At 35.4% G+C, this 22,976-nt stretch overlaps 1 protein-coding gene across 3 annotated transcripts in view; it reads right to left on the bottom strand.

Moving 5' to 3' along the window:
- The window catches only part of LOC122534288 (neural-cadherin-like), a 19,376-nt gene extending 16,347 nt beyond the window's left edge, over positions 1–3,029 (bottom strand). For 2 of the 3 annotated variants that reach the window (XM_043664790.1, XM_043664789.1), the window contains exon 1: positions 1,620–3,029. In XM_043664790.1, coding sequence (XP_043520725.1) covers positions 1,620–2,940 — 1,321 coding nt within the window. In that variant the 5' untranslated portion in view covers positions 2,941–3,029. Of the gene's footprint in view, positions 1–1,348; positions 1,394–1,619 lie in introns of all 3 variants that reach the window. The other variant, XM_043664788.1, reaches the window with a different exon arrangement.
- Between the last annotated feature and the right edge of the window lie 19,947 nt (positions 3,030–22,976).

The raw sequence follows: 22,976 nt of genomic DNA, 5'->3' as shown, positions 1-22,976 counted from the left end.
CTTTTTCTGATTCATTTTTGTAACTCGTAACTGAGTTTTCCACAGTATACAACTGTAGCAATTAATTATTACTGTAACGTTGTTAAATTACTGTAAATTACAACTCGACAAATAATTGTTACTATATATTCTTACAGAACTTTTTTCCTTCTGATTTATTTTTATGACACGTAACTCAGCTTTCCACAATTTACAACTGGACTTTGTCTGTTTATGGAAAAATACTTTCTACGACCTCATTTTCATTTTTGTAACTCAGCTTTCCACAATATACAACTGTAGCAATTAATTATTACTGTTGCTATTAATTGTTACTATATACTCTTACAGAATATACTCTTTGTCGTATTTTATTAAAAAAAGAAAAAGAGGTCGATACGAAAGTATTCTTAATTTTGATCACACAAGTTGTGGATAATGGCGGCGCTCCGGAGGAGACAGAATAAAGTAGGGCATGGAGGAGGCAAAGAGGGGCGAGCCGCCAGTTCGGCAATTTCATTTAACACCGAATGAATCCGTTTCTGAATTTAAATAATGTTGAGTGAAATGATTTAAATGAATTATGATTTAAATTTGGCGGTCTTGATGGATCCGTGTGTGTGTGTGTGTGTGTGTGTGTGTGTGTGTGTGTGTGTGTGTGTGTGGCGTGCGAGTCAAGCGTAAGAACGATCAGTTAAAAATTAACATGAGACAAAGTTCCTTTTTTATTATATTTTACTTCCTAACAAATACACAGTGCGTTGTATATATAACCTAATATAAAATATATATACTTTTCATTTGTAACGATATTGATGTATTTAATATTCGCCTTTTAAAAGTTCCTTTTTTATCATATTTTATTTCCTAACAAATGCTCAATGTGTGTGTATATAATATAATATGAAATATATATACTTTGCAACGATGTCGGTATATTTAATATTCGCAGCCTCGTAACAAATAGAGCCTCGTAACTTTCAAAAGCATTTACACGCGTTCCGGCAATTAATAAATTTTGCTATTAAAGTTTGCCTAAACACGCCTCTCTTTAGCTTTATCGGAAGAATGAAAAATGTTGAAAGTTTCGTGCTAGGTTCGAATTCGATGGCCGGACAAGTTGTATCGCTACTTTCGCGGCATCGATCGACGGTCGATCGATGAGGCACACGATCGTTTTGGCGTGCACGGTTTCTAAGAAGCCTGCAGGAACAGACACCTGCGTCCTCCTTGAAAGATGGTTGTGTGCGGGAGAAGAACGAGAAGAACCGAGCCAACAGTATAGACGGTGCGAAGGCGAATGGTCGAATGGCATCGAACGTGTTCGTAGGAAGAAGACGGAATGGTGTAAAAATTAAAATCATAATACCGTGGAATGGACACCGCATAAACGATGGATATCGTGAGCACCGATCTTCGGCCACCGGGGCGAGTAACAACAAAACAGAAGATTAATCAAGACACGCAAGTGTTTGCAAAGACTGTGCTATTTACAAAGTAAATACTAAATACAATCAAACAATACAATTAAAAACAAGTACAAATGAAATCAACGACGTGTAACGTGTAAATTTTTGTAAACCGAAATTTTAGTCGAGAAAAGTGCAATATCGTTGAAAGGTAGGTTAATTATAATTTACCTGTGTTCGTGATAGTCACCCAAAAATCAATGGTCTTTTCCGACCCTAGCTCCTCGTAGTCCCACTTCTGTTTCACTATGACCGAGCCGTTCGAGTCCACGGTGACCCACTTGTTCTCGTCCCTGATCTTGTACGTCTCCTTCTCGTTCTCCTTCTCCAGGTAGAACGCGATCTTCCCCTCGACGTCGCCGTCAGCCTCCGTGAAGTCCACCTTCTTCGTCGGCCTGACAGCCCTGGTCACCCGTCTCTTCTGTATCCGGTGCTGCTGCTGCTCCACCTCCCCCGTCGGCTCGGACGTGAGAAATCGAACGACGACCTTGGCCGGTTTCTCGGTGGATCGGCTCGGGCTGCGTACGTCGTGCGCCTCCACGATCACCACGCACTCGCTGTCCTCCTCCATGGTGATCTCCGGCTCGCCGACCAGCATCAGTTCGCCAGTCTGCGGCACCACCACCAACAGACTGCTCGGCGTCAGCAACTTGTACGCGACTTTGTCACCGTCGGCGTCCTTGGCCGCCACCTTGCCCACCGTGGAGAATCGTTTCCAGCCAGGCAGCGCCACCGAGTTCTTCTCGATGCCAATCTGGTCCAAGTTGCTCGGTCTGATCTCGAACGTGTACTGCTCCTTCTCGAACACCGGCCTGTTGTCGTTCTCGTCCAGCACGTGCACCAGCCCGTTGATCTGCGAGCTGCTGAGCAGATAGCCGTCGGTGGCGTGTATCACCACCGTGTACGACTTCTTGCTCTCGCGATCCAGCGGCTTCGCCGTCACCACACGGACGCCCTCCTTCTGGCTGTTCAACGTCAGGTTGAACCCCGTCTGATTCGAGTCCTCCTCCTTCAGCGCGAACGGCCTGTCGCCGGTCTCGTCCGGCAGGATCGTGTAGTGAACCGGGAAACTGCCGCGGGCCCTCAGAACGGGGAAACCGTCGATCAACGTGCCCCCGGCGGAATTCTCCGGCACCTCGCCCTCGCCCAGCTGATCGTGCGAGAAGGTGATCATGTTTCGCCGATTGATCACGTACAGGTGAAGGAAATGCGTCTCGGTGCTGTTGGCCAGCTCCTCCAGCACGATCAGGTTCACCGGCCGGTCGATCAACGGCGACAGGTCGGACGTGGTCATGACCAGGCCGTTGCCCAACACCGTGAAGAACTTGGAGAAACCGTTCTCCATCAGGTGGAAGTTGGATGGACGTTTCGTGTTGAACAGCGTCACCTCGTAGCCCGGGTAAACGTCGTGCGGCAGGACCACCACTTTGTCGCCGACCACCGACACCGTCGTGGCCACCAGCAGAACCACCACCACCAGTGTACGCCACATCGTGCTGTCCGCTCTTGTCCGCTCCGCTCTCGAGTTGCCACGCTCGTTTACTAGAGCATGAGTGCCGACACCGTCTGAAAGATTCGCCAGATACGCTGGAGTTAGTCTTTTTTTTTTTTTTTTGGAATTTCAACTGTCTTTGAAAAATTTGTATTTTTTTTTTCTTTTTTTTTCTTTTCTTTTTCTCGATTTCAATTTCTTTCAATTTTAAGATTCTGAATTGAAATTTCCAGTCGAAATCCACGGGGAAGAGCCATTTTGATAAAAGAAAGACGTAATTTTTTGCTACGTGATATGTAGTTGTAATAATCGAACACTTGTGGGAATTTTTCAGGAACATCTTAATTTTGCGTTTCTTAATTTTAACCTCGATTCTTTTTCTTAATTTTAACCTCGATTTCAATTTCTTTCAATTTTACAATTTTGAATTGAAATTTTCAGTCGAAATCCACGGGAAAGACCCATTTTGATAAAAAAAGACGTAATTTTTTGCTACGTGATATGTAGTTGTAATAATCGAACATTTGTGGGAATTTTTTAGGAACATCTTAATTTTGCGTTTCTTAATTTTAACCTCGATTTTTTTTCTTAATTTCAACCTCGATTTCAATTTCTTTCAATTTTAAGATTCTGAATTGAAATTTTCAGTCGAAATCCACGGGGAAGATTTAGGAACTTTTGGAACTTTTGTGGGAATTTTTTAGGAACATCTTAATTTTGCGTTTCTTAATTTTAATCTCGATTTTTTTTCTTAATTTCAGCCTCGATTTCAATTTCTTTCAATTTTAAGACTCTGAATTGAAATTTTCAGTCGAAATCCACGGGGAAGACCCATTTTGATAAAAAAAGACGTAATTTTTTGCTACGTGATATGTAGTTGTAATAATCGAACACTTGTGGGAACTTTTTACGAACATCTTAATTTTGCGTTTCTTAATTTTAATCTCGATTTTTTTTCTTAATTTCAACCTCGATTTCAATTTCTTTCAATTTGAAGATTCTGAATTCAAATTTTCAGTCGAAATCCACGGGGAAGACCCATTTTGATAAAAAAAGACGTAATTTTTTGCTACGTGATATGTAATAATCGAACACTTGTGAGAACTTTTTACGAATATCTTAATTTTGCGTTTCTTAATTTTAACCTCGATTTTTTTTCTTAATTTCAACCTCGATTTCAATTTCTTTCAATTTTAAGATTCTGAATTGAAATTTTCAGTCGAAATCCACGGGGAAGACCCATTTTGATGAAGAAACATAATTTTTTACATAAAATTTCTACGAATATCTTACATGCGTTATATAATGCTAGTCTACTGAAATTCGATTAGTTAATCTAAAAATATATAGAAGTCACAACTACTATTATTTTCTCAAGCCATTGTTATAAAAATAAAATGTTTAATATTGTAAAGTTACTTATTTAAGTATTTAAATGTATTTATACACACATATATGTAGTTTTATTACATAATAATTATTATTGTAATATATTATAATAATAATATAATATATAATATTATTATAATATAATTTATTAGTAATAATATAATATATAATATTATTATAATATAATTTATTAGTAATAATATAATATATTATGTCAATTTGTAGGAACGATAGTTGCAACAGAACGGTACATAACATCGGTTATATAAATGTCCATAATAAAAGACCACTGTAAATAATTATAACACATCACATTTCTACAAAGATTTCTCCAATAGTGGAAAAAGTGAATCGCAGTCAACAGCTGACAGTTCAACATCGAGTACATGTCGACTTAAGAAAACACCAATCTCTTTGCAAAAGTATCATTTCGATCGATTCAGTATTCAGTAACCATGAATAATATACGATGAGGAGAAGAATCCTTATAGTCTATAAAAAAAAAAAAAAAAAAAAAAATCGATCGTGATGCTTGATTTATCGAAATTTCGCCGTTGAAAAAGACGAATTAACGTCGTTCCGACGGCGAGACGTCACGCCGTTGCCATGCAACGATTATCTTGCGAAAATTGCCCCCGGAACGAAGACCGGCGGCCCCGAAGCGACGATAAATTATTTCGACGACCGTAATCCGCCGGCTGATTTAGATTTATACGTCCCTTTAAGCAGATCGCGCGTACGCGCGTTCACGACCGCGTCGTCGTTGATCTGACGCTGCCATAACCGGTGATATCCATATTAGACGATGCAATTTTCCATACGCGTACAACAAGCGGCTGGCGAGTTGCTTGTGAATGATTTATTCGTGCCGATTTCATCCCCTTCCGGGATAAAATTGTAGTTGCACGGAACGAGGCCGAATTACACCGAGTTATATTTCAAATTGTTGGATACAGTGTATAATTGTAATTATACTTCTATATAATTGTATGCAAATATCGTTTCAATTTTATGATACGTAATATCAATCAGTTAATATAATTTCAATTACAGAATTGTAATTCACGTTGATTATATAATATATGCTACATTTATTTATAATTATTTTCATTAATTTGAAATGTAATCGTATAATTACAATTATGTTCCAATATTATAAATATAATTTCAATTTTACCATATGTGATATCAATTAACGTCAATATAATATTAATTATATAACTATAATTCATATCAATTATATATATATATATATATATATATATATATATATATATATATATTGTATTTATTTATAATTATATTCATTAATTTGAAATATAATCGTATAATTATAATTATATTTATAATTATGTTCCAATATTAAAAATATAATTTCAATTTCACCATATGTGATATCAATTAACGTCAATATAATTTTAATTATATAACTATAATTCATATCAATTATATATGTTGTACTTATTTATAATTATATTCATCGAAATATAATCATATAATTATAGTTATGTTCCAATATTATAACTATTATAAACATGATTTCAATTTTACCGTATATGGTGTCAATTATAATCAATTAACGCCAATATAATTTTAATTATATAACTATAATTCATATCAATCATATATGTTGTATTTATTTATAATTATATTCATTAATATTGAAATATAATCATATAATTATAATTATATTTCAATATTATAGCTTTTATAAATATAATTTCAATTTTATTGTATATAATATAAATTATCATCAATTAACGTCAATATAATTTTAATTATTTACCTATAATTCATATCAATCATATATGTTGTATTTATTTATAATTATATTCATTAATATTGAAATATAATCATATAATTATAATTACGTTCCAATATTATAACTATTATAAATACAATTTCAATTTTACCGTATATAATATCAATTATAATCAATTAATATCAATAATTTCAATTATATAATTATAATTCATATCAATTATATAATATATATTACATTTATTTGTAACTATTTTCAGCAATTTCAAATATAATCACGCAATCAATCAATGTCAATATAATTTCTACCATGCAATATATTTATTATTATTTTATTGTTTATTTGTATTTATATTTATTATTATTTCATTATTCATTTGTATTTACTTTATCTAGTATTATTTTATTATTCATTTGCATTTATCATATATTATTATATTATATATTAAGGTAATTATATTTTAGATCAATGAATACATTATATTTCAAATTAATGAATTATACGGAATTATTGAATTATGTTTTTAATTATATTTCAACTGACTGTGTTTTTACTGTAAAATCACGGCAGCGTGAACGTAATTTCCGGCCGAACGCTTCCGCCAGACAAACAGCTCCTTGGAGAGAACGATTGGCATTCGAATTAATTAATTAATGTATACATACGTATACTTGTTTCACGTTGCCGCGAGTCGAAGATTCAAGGAGTATCATCGCGCAATTGCCGATCAACGTGACGGATTCTAAATCAGTTTCTGAAATCTCATAGAACCGTGATAGGCGAGTCGAGGTGAATGGTGCCACGTGACGAGGCGTGATTAACGGAATCCGTGCTATTCTGATCGTGAAGGGTCAGCTTTAAACTGCGTTTTGGACACTTAGCTGCTTATCGCGCAGCTGATAACGTATGCGAAGCGCAGGGCACATTTCGAGTGGTTAATTTTCAGGCTGTTCGCGGAGACCGTGTTGTCCATCGTGTCGATCTTCACTGTGTTGTCAATGAATTTTACATCTGCGTCAAATTTCGATTCAACAATTAACAATTAAAATCCGTACGATTGCCTTTTGTACTTAATATTAAGAAAATCCGCGATGCAATACTCTTCATAATAATGATAAATGTGATAAATACTCTTCGTAATAATAATGAATGTAATAAATGTTCTTCATAATAATAATAAGTGTAATAAATACTCTTCATAATAATAATAATAAGTGTAATAAATACTCTACATAATAATAAGTATAATAAGTATAATAATAATAATATATAATAATATATAATAATATAATAATATATAATATATAATAATATAATAATATATAATATATAATAATATAATATAATAAATACAAATGAATAATAAAATAATAATAAATATAGTAAATACAAATGAATAATAAAATAATAATAAATATGATAAATACAAATGAATAATAAAATAATAATAAATATAGTAGATACAAATGAATAATAAAATAATAATAAATATAATAAATACAAATGAATAATAAAATAATAATAAATATAATAAATACAAATAAATTGTATTTTACAACACGATAAATAAATATAATACTCTCGAGAACTCTATAAATAAATATAACACTCTCACCTCTGACTTCTTCCCTCGAGGAATTGAGAAGCGAGTCGAGAGAAATCGAAAAAAAAAAAAAAAAAGAGAACAACGGTGAAACGATAAGGTACGGACGCAGGAGTGGTGTTGTCACGCGAAAATGTCTCCTCCTTTCTAGCGAGGAGTATTTTTCGTTTTTTTCTTTTTTTTTTTTTTCTTTTTTTCACGGGAGTAGTTTCGAACTTAGACGAGCCGCGGCTGACCTCACGTCCGGTCCTCCCCCGGGGCGTGAATAGAATCAAATGGAACGAGGCGGCGGGAGGGGAGACGGTTCGCTAAATGACAATGGTCAACTCGTACGCGCCGGTTCTTATTTCCGGTGCAACGTTGCGGACATTGTTCATCGCGTCAGTGTCTCTCCCCAACGCTGCCAGAAGCGGGTATCGGAGTTGATATTTCCATCGACAAAAGGCGACGACGACGCAACGATCGCAGCTTCTTCCACGCTCGGAGCTCGTCCCAAACCCGCGTTCAACGCGTCCGCCATTTGCATACCCGCCAACGTTTGCTGCTTTTTGGAAGGACTCGACGCGGACACAAAAGACGTCGTTAGGAATTAGTGTTGGACGACCGACTAGGCCTGATAATATTAGCTCGCAATCAATGTTAAGATTGAGTCAGTAACCGACCCCCGAAAGTGCGGAATAAATTAAATTTATTTTTTGAAAAAAAACTAGATATTAATAAATACGACAAACATTTGATTTCTAAATATATATTTATTTTTTTTATTTTACAGAAATATATATATATATATTTCTGTATACTCTTTGCAATAATAATAAGTGATTTAAATATATATATATTTAGATCATTTACTTTCGAGATAATTCGAGATATATATATTTAGGTTATTTACTTTCGAGATAATTCGAGATTGTTAAAATAAGTAGAAGAAGTAGTTTAAAATAGTTAAAATAAATAAGAAATATATATATATATATATATATATATATATATATATATACATTATTATTATAGTTTAAAATAGTTAAAATAAGTAAGAAATATGTATATATATTTCTGTATACTCTTCACAATAATAATAAATGATCTATATATATATATAGATCATTTACTTTCGAGATAATTAAAATTGTTAAAATAAGTTAATTAAGCCTGATACAAAATAAATTTTTCTTTCCTTCGTCAAATAATGCGGCGTTGCGACCAGATACTAAATACTTGCAGACTTAGAACAGAATATTCTTTAGAATACTTGCGAAATTGGACAGGAGGGCTTATCACTTATCGATATCTCTAGGAATACTGAATAGCGGTCACGAATCAGACAGTGAATCGAAATCACTACGGACAGAGTTTATTATTTATCTACTATAGTAAATATTCCAACTACTTCTCTCATATCTGATCTTTCATAACTCCAAAGAATTACCATCATTTACCATATGATAAATTTAACTCGTCTTGATAGCTACAAACAAACAAATAAAAGAGGAAACTAGCATTATATATAAAAAATTTAAGGTCACCTTAACATAAAAAATTATTATACACTGCTGTGTTGGTCACAGTAAATCTTACAACTTTATCCTCTGCCATTCTTTCCACTTGTTTGCCATATCCGAAAAACACGCTGAACGAAAGTAACGCAATTAAAAAGGATTCACAGTTAGTACAATTAGTAGTACAGTAAAGTATACTCTCAGTGGTATAGTACAGTTAGTATTGCATCAGTAAGTTACCGAGTGAAAGTCTTGTCCTATTCGAATGAAATTTCTGTAAAAAAAAAAAATAAAAAAAATAAAACTGTAAAGTATAATAAACTTAAACCTAACTTACGCGTTTTCTGAGAATCGTTTTTCTCCGAAGGAAGAACATGATAACGTTTTATATTTCCACGCGCGATACGCGAGTAGAAAAAGAAAAATGGAAAAAAATCTGAATTCGATTGGAATATCGATTGCCGATTCTGATTGTCCCACGTTCGATTTGGAATCATTCCACGCGCAGTGACACAATGCGAGGACTGCAACTCCGCGAGATGCAAGGGAACAATATCTTTGATATTGGGTGTCTAGACGTTAACTGTCATACACTCGATTCAATTGTTTCAATTACAGATTAGATACCATTCTGTGTGTATGTGCGTGCGTGCATGATATACTCTGGATTTCCCTGTGAAACGCTTCCTCCGCTGTTTCTGCTTTCCCCGATATATCGTGAAAATATAAAACGCCCGTTTAATCCCCCAGCCTCCCGATCCTCGAGAATTTCAAATTTAAAAAGTTCCCTCTCCCGCGCGAAAATCCGCTTCTAAGTTCCCTTTATTACAGTTACCCAATCTAAACCTTTCTCTCTCTCTCTCTCTCTCTCTCTCTCTCTCTCTCTCTCTCTCTTCACCAGTTTCATGCGCTTCAATCTTTTTAAATCTGTCAAAATTCTCGCCTCGCCGCGTAAGTTTTTTCCTGCAAAATTGCACAGTATAATATTTAATTAAGATAATTAGAAATTAAAAATTGCTTGGTATACTTTAATTGGTATAGTATAATTTTCTCGATTATGTAGGATTATATTTGATTACAAATTATAATTAACAATAGCATAATTTTTATTGCATGGTATAATTTTTAATTAAGATAGTTATTTCTTAATTTTTAATTATATAGTACAATTTTCTCGATTATATAGGATTATATTTGATTACAAAATATAATTAACAATAGCATAATTTTAATTCTACAGTATAATTTTCAATTAAAATAATTAGAAATAAAAAATTGCTTGATATACTTTAATTGTATAGTATAATTTTTTTCGATTATATAGGATTATATTTGATTGCAAATTATAATTAACAATAGCATAATTTCAATTGCATAGTATAATTTTCGATTAAGATCATTAAAAATTAAAAATTATTTTTTAATTTTTAATTGTATGGTATAACTTTTTCGATTATATAGGATTATATTTGATTGCAAATTATAATTAACAATAGCATAATTTCAATTGCATAGTATAATTTTCAATTAAGATCATTAAAAATTATAAAAATTGCTTAGTATACTTTTTAATCCAACTTTCAACTGTATAGTACTGTATAATACTTTTGAACCGTACAGTATAATTCTTTTAATTATACAGTATTATATTTGATTATAAATTACAATTAATAATAGTATAATTTTTAATTCTCGGGGAGAAGCTTGATCGGGAAGAGATCGCGAAATGCCGCGTTAGCCGGCCCTGCGAATCAACGACGTCACCATTCGCAGTGAGAGCAGATGCCACGGGTCGGACGAGCATTATACGGTTAAGTCTGTGGAAACACGACACCTAATCCCTCCTCGAAACGTATTAAGTGACTGCCTTCGGCTGGAACCAGCCAAGCTCCAGCACGGAAAACGATACATCGACCTACACCGGCCTTTCCAAGAGGAGAAAAAAAGAGAGAGAGAGAGAGAGAGAGAGAGAGAGAGAGAGAGAGAAAAGAGAAATACTCCATTCGGGATCTCGTGACACACGACAGGACTCCCAAGTGAAGATGCACTTGCGAGCGACGTTCGACTTCCTTAAAAAGTGGCTTCTGACCTCCGAATTCGGTAGAATACCTAACTCTGAAAACCCATACAACAAACGCCCGACAAACACGATGAGAGAAAAAGGATGGAAGGATGAGGAGTTGGTTTTATAAGCTGTTAATGGGCGAAAAAAAAGCTGTCTCTGGCAAAAATCATGACAATAATTTAAACTGGATGTGCACATTAACTGATTAATGTATGTATAAATAGGTTATGTAATAAATTTGTAATGAAATTAATTTCGATGAATGATACTGATGAAATTAATGTGTATTACATGGTTGATTATTTTCGTTTCAACCTCGTGTTGAAAAACTGACGAGAATCATGAGTCAGATGACAATAATCTAAACTGGATGCGCACATTAACTGATTAATGTATGTATGAATAGGTTATGTGATAAGTTTGTAATGAAATTAATTTCGATGAACGATGATGATGAAATTAATGTACATTATATGATTGATTATTCTTTACAAAAGAAGTCAAAAGTCTCGTTTTTTTTTAAATATTGAAAACTTTTAAACTATTACACGTGTATAGCATGTATATTATATTAATTATGTATATTATATTATTATTATAGTATATTAAAGAACATGTGTCTTGCGTTGAAACGATTAACATCCCAGTGTCAATAGTACAATAAATATTTCGATGAATTTAAATTGTTCATCAATCATAAATCCAATATTTTCTGTAATAATAAATGATTTTTTAAATATTGTGCATATTTTCAATTTTATATTATACTTGAAATGTTTATAGTGTTCGGTTTCTTTCTACTTAGAATTAAAATTACAAGCAATATTTATTCATACCGTATATTTATTCTTTATTCAATGCGAGTGGATTTGAACTCTAATGATTCTCTTGACATTTTGCACGTTGCATTTGAAGTTACATATTTCTATTTGTTTTCTTTCTGTGTAAAATTATAAGCGACATTTACAATTGTATACTCAATGTGAAATAGGTTATATGTGTATAGTCCACTAATTTTCTACAATACATACTAAAAACATAACACCAAGAGACGAAACGAATTTATCACACAACCTAATAACATACTAGTGTTTCGTATCAACTGATGAACGTGGTACAAAGATTTTGTTATTACTTTTAAGACCCATTTCAAGGTGCAGAGGATCGTAGAACTAGGAAAACTAATAACATTTTTCAAATAATCCTCGGCCTGGCGTTCTTCATCTGCATCTCGGCGCTGACGGAGATGAAATTAACATTCTATTGATTCAATTATCATAATGGGACGAGAAGAAAGTCGTCCGACGTCTCTACGTTCAGCAAAAGTTTCGAGGAAATGTTCCACGCGAGAGGCTCGCCCCGTTTCAAAAGTTCTTGCCACCACAGGGTAATCCGTAATTATTCATTCATAAGCCGGCAAATCGGACGTGGGGAATCGGGCTTTTACGCCGAAATAACCGAGACAGATTAAGTTACGTTTCGCGAACGTTTCCGGAAATGTTTGCGAAACGCCGCATCGGGCAAACCTCGCCGCGGGCTCTCACTCTCATCCTTCCGCCCTTTCACCGTGGTTGCCTAACTTTTTCATACCTGCCTACCCGTTCGTCGGGAAGATAATCCGCGAAACGGGCGGGATTCGTATGTAAATAATGTCAACCGGAGAAAAGTCGGGAACTGAAATCCGCGGAAGGAAGACTCGTCGTATTTCTTTCGCTAACTAGCTCTCCTCTTAAGTGAAAACTTCTCTCCTACGTGCTGGCGGATTCAACGACCAGCTAAAGCGCGAATTTGAATAAATTAGGAATCGAAGAAGCTTGGAAACATTGTAACATCATAATTAGAATGTTAAAATACATTTAAAACACGTAATATGACATAATGAATTTCTATATTTTTTAATTGTGCCTGTTAATTAACGTTAACTCGTATATGAAATGAAATTGATAAATTAATGATATACTGAGCATTAATTACGAAGCGATCTTACAATCGTTGTAATTAAACGTAAATAAACGCGAGAGTATTAGAAACACCATAAACAACCCTTGGCGCTTGTAATTAGTTGCGCAAGCACGACTCTAATTATATTATATACATCCGACACGTCGTTGTTGTTAGGTTGGATCTCGCTGAAATATATCTACTTTAAGTTTTAACTTGTAACATTCGTTTCACTTGCAATCGTAAAATGTTAATTACAATTACGCGATTATCGCGTAGCTTTCAGCTCGAGGAAACCCGACGTGTTCCACGATGAAACAATCCGCTTACGCGGCATATTACCAGACCGAACGTGTAGCCTTTTTTTCTTCGATCGTCGTGAACCCGAGAAGCTCGCATTAAACCGTGACATAAGCCTATTAACGGCGAAGATTTATTCACGGGCGACGCTCGACTGGTAACTTCGCGTAACGCACCCACGCCACACGATTCCTCCGCCACGCTTTATTTAGAACACCGCCAACTTTCGCTGGACCATCGAATTTTCCGAATTCTTGCCTCTACCGTTTCCTCGACAACTAATAAAGCTCGCGATCGATTTCGTTTATTAATATTATTAATATTGTAATTATTGTAATATTATTAATATATATTATTATTATATATATTATTATATTATTAATATATATTATTATTATATATATTATTATATTATTATTATAATATATTATTATATTACTATTATTATATATATATATTATTATATTACTATTATTATAATATATATTATTATATTATTATTATTATATATATTATTATATTACTATTATTATTATATATGTTATTATATTATTATTATATATATATTATTATATTACTATTATTATTATATATATTATTATATTACTATTATTATATATATATTATTATATTACTATTATTAATATATATATATTATTATATTACTATTATTATTATTATATATATTATCATATTATTATTATTACATATTTCTGATAATGCATATCTGAACGTATTTTTCTTCATACGACGCAATAAAAAAAAAAAATAGTTGTGTGAAAATAAGACGTCAGTGACTTTGAAAACTCCTTGAAAAAAATGACCTTGAAGAAAAATATTCTTACCAGTCCGTTGACCTTTCATTGCCATTCATGTCGGGCGAGAGAAGAAACATTCTTCTCGTCGTTACAATTCGAAGAAATATCTAGGCAGCCTCGCCTAAATGGAACACCCTGTATATACGAATCTTTTCCAGACAAACAGAACCAGCTCAACGTTTGTAAAAAAAAATTGTAAAAAAAAAAAAAAAAAAAAAAAACATGACAAACATCTTACGTGAGAACGTCAAACCTAAAACGAGAACTCCAAGCTTATTAGATTGAACAATCTAAGACGAGCATGTTAATGCCAACCTTGTAGCAATAAATCATAATTTGCCTAGAGACAGAATATGATTACAACCTACGATGTTTCTACCTTCGACAGTGGCCACAATTGAAAGAAAGTCAACGAAGAGAAGCGGATACGCAATTTAGAATTTGGATATGTAATTTAAGTCCAGCTGGCTGTCCTGAGGATACGAGAATACCTTTCGTTGGATGATTTCGGTCGCGTGATTTGCGAACTGGAAATCACGGGGACTTAATAACAGGCTGCAGGTTGAATTATCGTCGTTTCTGGGCAAAACTTGACCCCCCGGACTGATTCAGCGAACGCAGTCACGTATTATGATACGGCCACGCGTTGACAAAATGGCAGACATCGTCCTTCGAAAATTGTTACGTAACAACGTTGCGTTCATCTCTGTCAAACGGTTCCATTTGCACTCACGATCGTCGCAGGCAAACGATTTTAATATCGTTTAATACCCGTGTTATTTGTTGGTTTAAACAGAGCGGTTGTAACACGCGAATACGAAACAGCAACGAGATTATTATCGTGCACAACGGTCGGGAATTTCAGCCTCCGGTTGATGATTTCGGCCACATCGAGATTATTTAGAAACGTTACGCATAGCGAAAATACCAGCCGGTAATGGCGTATACGACGTGTGCATTAACAAGTCATTTATCGGTGGGTGTATCTTTGTAGAAACGTGGAGCCCGATCACTGTTGATTACCGACGATCATTAATTTTCGGCGATTTCGCTGAAGTTGATGCACGACACGGACAAAATGAAGACAACGAAGACAAAAATGAGAGATAAATTGCAAACCTAAAAATTATATAACAGTGAACAGCGAATGACGACGAAACATTTATAAATGACGAACGATATACGATAAACGACTATAAATGATTTAGACTGACATAATTTTAATGTTTGATTTAGACTGACGTAATTTTAATATCTGACTTTTTTTATTTAGCAGGGAAATTACGAATGTTTCAGATTTGTACATAATATTAATTAATTTAAGTTGTGAATGTAAATGTAAATAATGTAAATGTGAATAATAGTAAAATGTAAATAGTGGGAATGTAAATAATAGTAAAATGTAAATAATGTAAATGTAAATAATAGTAAAATAATAAATAACACTAAATAATAGTAAAACGTAAATCATAGTAAAATAATAAATAACACTAAATAATAATAAAATGTAAATAATAGTAAAATAATAAATAATAGTAAATAATAGTAAAATATTAATAATAAATAATAGTAAATAATAGTAAATAATATTAATCAAGTTTAAAATTTCTAAATAGTATTAATTAAGACAAAATATTGATTTTTCATTTTTCAAAATGGGACTTTGGTCTTCAAAATGATAGATTCCAGACGAAAAAAAAAATTTTGCACCGTTTTTCCGTTTTTATGTCTGAATTTTGACAATTTTCAAGAAAAAGTATCGCCACTGCACGCTAAAATCACCAGAAAATCATCAAATAGATCCTTATATGACCTTTCTTTGCGAAACTTTGCTTTGAACAACTTGAATCGACTCGATTGTTTCTACACGCGTGACTGAATGAAAAGCGAAGCCAAATTTTCTCCGGAAGAGGATTCGAAATTTCGTCGTTGACGATCTTCGTAATGGAACAAAAGGATCGAGACCTTCCGACTTTCATTAAATCCCTCTCCGGCGCAGAGGAATCCACGCGTACACTGCGAAACTGGCAACTGAGTCCTTATGCATCTCGGAACTTTCATTACTGTTATCGTTTCCAGGTCGAAAGAATAAAGCGCCGAAAGAACAAAACTTGAAATCGCTAACGCGATATCGCTAAAAGAAGGCAGAGCAGGCTGCCACGCGTTTCGTCGGAAACAATCCAGCTTCTTACGTTTGTCCGCAAATTTTTTTCTCTTCGAACCACGTTTTGATTGTCTGTTTCGATGGCTGTGAGGTTGTTCGAAGGGAAACGGAAATTGGATACATTTCATTCGTATTTTTATTTGTATTAAACCTAGTACGTACGTTATTTATATTAAACGTATTTATTATTTATATTAATTACATTATATTGAGTTGAACAATGCGTGTATAATGAAGATCATAAATAGTGTATTGTTATATTATTATTATATTAATTAACATTATAATGATATATTAATATAATATTAATATTGATATATTATTATGATATATTAATAATAATATTAATATAATATTAACTCAAAATTGCAATATTTTCTCAGTTTCAAGTATATTTAAGTGTCACCCAGGCAAAGTAAATGATAAATTTATTACTTGTCAATAATTTCCTATCCACAGTGATTTCTTACCGACGAGTTCAAAAGAAAAAGATAGCGACGAATTATTGTATACGATCTGGTCACTCGTTATGGTCCGCAATGGCTAACTTGCGCTGGAATGACGTGTCACGCACGTCGAGAACTTTTTGTCCCAAAATTGCAATATTTTCTCAGTTTCAAGTATATTTAAGTGTCAACCCAGGCAAAGTAAATGATAAATTTATTACTTGTCAATAATTTCTATCCAGTGATTTCGTACCGACGAGTTCAAAAACAGAGCGACAAATTATTGTATACGGTTCGGTCACTCGTTATGGTCCGCAATCAGCTGCCAGGCGCAAGCGGTTAATAATATAATAATATGATGTTATGTTATTATATTATTAAATATCATACTACATTACTGTAATAATGTAACAATAATAATACTTGTATTATTAATACAAAGATCATAAACACCTACTAGTATTCAGTATGAATTAAATGATTATCACTTCCCTAACACTGTTTGCCTTCCAAGGGAAACAAAAGCTAGATACATTTTATTTACGTTTAAGTAAAGGAGAAAGAAAAAAGTCGTCGACGTGGAAGCTATCGATGTGAATCGATGAATTTGAACGTAATTTGAACAATGCATGTGCAATGAAGATCACAAATATTATATTATTATATTATTAATGTTATATTAATTATTATATGTAAGTAAATATAATAAGATATCAATATTACAAAAATATATTATTTATATTATTAATACAAAGATCATAAACAGCTACTGGTATTCAGTATGAATTAAATGATTCGTCATTCACTTTATTGATATCGTGGTTTCGTTTTTCAACGAAAACTTGACACATTTTATTTGCATCCGAGAAAGAAGTCGAGAAACGAGCCAGAAGAAAGTGAGTGCTGAACGATACGTGTGAACAATAAAGATCATAAATATTCAGTCATGAATTAAATCGGGGAATGATGATGAATAACATCACGCACTTGCTTTCGAAACAAACCTCGGAATTTTTGTAAAGCAGAAGCGCGAAACGAGGAGGAGCTGAACGAAAATATTTAATACGCATAGCGGCCGAAATTAAAACTCGTCAGAGAGAGAGAGAGAGAGAGAGAGAGAGAGAGAGAGACAGAGTCAAAGGGCCTGTGCTGTCAGAATCTCCATTTGCGAAGTGTACGTTAATTATCTCATGCAACGTGAAAAAGTTCCCTGAATCGTGTAATACTATTTTTAGCTACGAAACTTTCAACGAACGTTCGAAGCACTATGAATTACGCTGCAAATTGGTGTCTCTGTCATTTCAAGCTTCCCGCGTTCAGCGTACATATTTTCACGTTGTTCGAAATTACTCGGCGTGCCTAACCGAGCCTAAGTGCATACGTGTTCCACCCTGCCTCAGCATATTATCGAATAACCTTACTAATATGTCTATCGAAGTCTCGATAGTCTGGAAATATTTGAAAATCATTTTTAGAAGGAGTATGAAAAGGTGAACAAATTTTTTATTGGCACGATAAAAAAAAAGAAAGAATGGTTTCTCTCCTTATTCTTTGTGATAGACGAATGATACTTTAGCAAATCCGTAAATTTTCCATAAATAGTTAAAAACATATCGTTCGTTCGCATAAAATTTTATTACAAAAAAAAAAAAGTGTACCAACACTTAGTTAGTTTTTGGTTCTGATTCTTGAATTTTTATATCACTTGTATATCGTTATCGGAAATTAACACATTCGCGACCGCTGATGCGAATTCACATCTTTTCAAATTCTATTAATGTTCATTTCAAACGCCAGATCGTTACGAGACGAATATTTCAAAACAGAATTTTCCAAACTTCTCCGAAAAACTTCCAATGTTTAATCAATCAGAATTTTTAATCAACCAAAATTGAAAAACGAATCACGGCTCGCGCGAATCATTCGAGATGGATTAGGATTAATTTCATATCGTTTCAATTATTTGTCATAGTAAATTAAGTTCACTTAGTTCTGGATTAATAACAATCATTTCAAATCGTTTAGGTGACAGACAAATATCATTTATTAATAATTATTTCACTTTCGAGTAAATTTGGAAGATGAAATTTCATTATTTATAAAAAAAAAAAAAAAAAAAAAACAGATCTCGCTGATACACTCATCCGCGTGTCGAATCACCTTTTTAATTCTATCCACCGTCCAACAATTTAATCCTCGCGGCTCGCGTGCGCCGATCTTTCGCTCGCGCATCGAATTAACGTTTGGGCGAGGTCAACGTAACGCCCGTTAAAACATGCGAACGTGTAACGACGCGGGCTGCCAATTAAATCGTCGGGAATCAACGAGAGCGGCGTCAAAGAAGAGAAAAAAAAAAAAAAGAAAAAAAAGGAAAGAAAAGAGTTGATCAGCAAATTTGAAGGATAGACGGGACGAGCTGGCAACGTGTGAGAGACAAGGAGGAGAGAGAGAGAGAGAGAGGGAGCAAGGGTGGCTGGTCGTGCAGAAGAGAAATCGACAGGTCCGTTCGTTAGCGTCGGTATCAATTTCCGGATTAAACGGCAGTTATACATCGGCGGCCACGTTGCGAAAAACTATTTGCAACTGACGTGCAGTTATCATACGTCGATGCGTGCACACACGCCAATGTGGCTCGCGGCGCGTAGAAAATTCGCGAGACAGCGCGATTATTTTCGTGATTAAACTCTCTCTTTCGCTGGAGAAACGTTTAAAAATCCCGAATGAGATTTTAACACCGATGGGATATTTCCTTTTTTCCTCTTTTTTTCTTCGTTTTTTTTTTTTTTTTTTTTTTTTTTTTTTTTTTTTTTTTGGAGGTTTTTAGTAAATTCTTAACACAACGATAATGATAATTTTAAGCGAGACACCCTGTATGTATATAGCTAGAAAGAAACGTGGCGAAAGAGTGGAAACGAAAGAGAAGTAGACAGCCTCCTCCAACGCGCCTGTATACGGAGGAGTTTTTACGACTTGCGTGCGCGTGCGCCTGCACATCTGGAGATTAGGAGTTTAACAGCCTTAATTTTAAAAAATTGCCACCTCTTCCCAGACGATCTGCTCTCTCTTCTCGTTCCTCCCTCCGACTGAGTCCTCCTCTTGTTCTTCCCTATCCAACTCGTTCAATCCCTACACGCATCACCTCCGACACCCTTCTCGTACGACGACGAGACGAAATTACGCCGCTTTGCACCGGTTAGAAGCAACTTTTCTTTTCTCACGGACTTTTCTCTTTCTCTCGAATCGTTGCTGGTATCTCTATCGGTGAAGAACTACCCCCCTAGTTCGGAGGGTATCGGCCCTCGTGAACGTGGGGGATACACACGTAGGGTTTAGCCCATTTGCTGGCCGCCTATACGCACAGGTCACGGGATTAGGCATCACCAAGTGGCAGGAATATGTCGTCGGAATTTCGGGGAAAATTGTTTGGGAGTGAGCAACGGTGGACGAGGGTAGACACCGGCGAAAATACGATCGTGACTCGATAGAATTTCCACCGGAGGTTTCCTTCATTTGCGTTGCTTTGTTCCGATTGTAAGACGGTTAATCGAGGCTTTCAATGTTTGAATGAAAGATATATTAGACAGAGCTGCTTAACATATCATCGTTTGACGTAATTGCTTCACTTCTCGATATAATCGAGGAACTGAAATGATAAAAGGATTGAAAAGAACGGAAAGATGAGAGAGTTCTAATAGAGGCAGGAAACGTGTTTCCCTTAATTTTGGTACTTGTATCATTTTTGAACGCAATTGACTATCACCTTTACGAACTTAAAGGGAGAGTAGAAGATAAAAATTTTTGCTTTGCTTTTTTAATTACATTGGCTTATTTATGTAGTATATCACTCATCGCATTCGACTATAGTCTATTTGCAAATCTATTTTGTGACATTTCCGAAAATAATTTCTAAAAATTGCTCCAGCACTTGCGACACGTTCCACTGTTTATCATTCCAATTGTTTAATTTCAAAATTTCTAATTTTATTCACCTATACCCTGTATCCAAATTTCGAAATCCATCAACACGCGATCCAACTAATTTTCAAAACTAATTTGATCAGAGGCTTTTCGTTAATAATACAGTTAACTAGTTAATTCTAGAAATACCCAAATGTATTTATCTAGTTTTAATTAACAGGACACAATTAATTTTGTAATTAACTAGTCCAAACTGGTATCTATAGACGAAAGAGATTTGCAGCTACTGTTGACAGAATTCGGCATTCAACTACAACACACGTATTAAAATACCTTTATCTAACCAGAAATATAAAACCATTATTAAAGATACATCTGACCCTAGAAGATAAAGGATCACGAATTGTTTGCATGAAACAATTTGAACCACTGATCTTTGAACCTGTCTCTCTTTCATGCATAAATACATTTTTTAGGTATAAAGAGATTACATATTTTATGTAAATCTCTCAAAAACCAAAACTGACAAACTTGTTACTAATTTCTTAATTCTACCGTATAAGAAGACACAATTGACATTTAATTTGTTAAAAGTAATTTAGTCCTATAAATTCATTCGTTCGTAAAAATATGATAAATTTGCGCTTAAAGTAATTCGATCTATACAGTTGATCAGTCTTCTACACGACTCGTAACAGCAAATAAACTATTACTAATTTCATAACGCTTAAATTTATTTATTCTTTTGTCGGTGACCGTTCGTCAGAATCTGCAACAAATCGTTACTGAAAGGCGATCATCGTCATCAGAGTATTTTTCTTCCAGATAATTCCAGCCAGTTCCGCTGTCGAGCTCCGACATCCCGATGAACCTGCAAAAAGAAAACGAAAGGCGTCAGCGATGTGAGTATAGGAGCTATTTTTTTTTTCTTTTCATTAAAACATTTGCGACAGAAGCTCAAGTGATCGACCGAAAATATCGCGGCGACGCGACTTCGAAAACCGAAGAAAAGTCACCGCTTTCTCTGGTTCGGCGCGAACCAACCCCTATAACTCGAAACGCGTGGCCCGCGTCCACCCCGGAGCGTGAATAGACGATGCATCCGGTGCATCCGCGGAGTTTCGTCGGCCAAGCAGCGCAGCGCGAGCAACGAGAGAGACGCGGAAATAGTATCTAGGTGCCTAGATTAATTAACAACTTCGTAGACCGTCCCTTTCTCGTGGACCCCTTTTCCGTAATTCCGTGGAAATTTTCGCCCCGACCCCGCCCACCCCGCTCGCTAGCCGACTGTGCTGGCCGGCCGCAATAAAATCCACGTTGAGCCAGGTTCCAGACTCGTGTGAAATATCGCCGCGAATTATCATACCATCTGAAATTAAAGGGCTGAAATTTCGGGCTGGTACCACGCCGGCGGTGGTGGTGCCCGCTGGAAAATAATTTTGATGCTCGCTCTCTCTACTTGTACGCACGCTTTACCCATCCCTCCTCCTCCTCCTCTTCCTCCTCCTCGGTGAACCCCCTTGGGCCGCTAATCCCGCTGTGTTCACCCTCCTCTTCCTTCTCCCTGCCGCCTGCGTCTCTTCCTCTTGCGTTCAAACTAACGTGCGACAGACAGAGCCGAGCGTAAAGTCGCGAGCAGAGGGACGCGAGGTGAAACGAAGGCAGGCGGCTCGGTAACCGTGACGCGATGGGGATGACGACGAAGCAAGGAGCGAAAGAGAGGCGAACCGGAGCCAGCCTCGCGGTGAAGAAAGACCGGTGGCGAAAAAGCGCCGCGCGGCCGTACCTATCTGCCGGTAGTGTTCTCGAGCGTGGACGCGGAGAACCGGAGAGACGACGACTCGTGCGAAAAACCGAGACAGAAAGCTGAAGGATGGGAGAGAACGAGACCCCTCTCTCTTTGCCGGGAGGGGTAGGGAAAGAGGTAGCGCGATCAGAGCACGCGGGAATGAGGAAGAAAGAGGAGCGACTTCCGGCGAGGAGAGAGGTGCACGTTCCGGCGGAGCGAAAGGGCGCCCTCTTTTGGTCGCTCGTGCGCATTTGCCTCCCTCTTCCTGCCCTCTTAGTCGCGCAACCCCCGCACCCCCCCGCCGCCAACAGGGCATTTTTTTTCTCTCGCGCAGCGCGTCGC

Source organism: Frieseomelitta varia, unplaced genomic scaffold (assembly GCF_011392965.1).
Source record: "Frieseomelitta varia isolate USP_RPSP 00005682 unplaced genomic scaffold, Fvar_1.2 scaffold_582, whole genome shotgun sequence".
NCBI classification, from domain to species: domain Eukaryota; kingdom Metazoa; phylum Arthropoda; class Insecta; order Hymenoptera; family Apidae; genus Frieseomelitta; species Frieseomelitta varia.
Note: the sequence above shows the minus strand (reverse complement) of the source record. Positions and strands in the feature narration are given on the sequence as shown.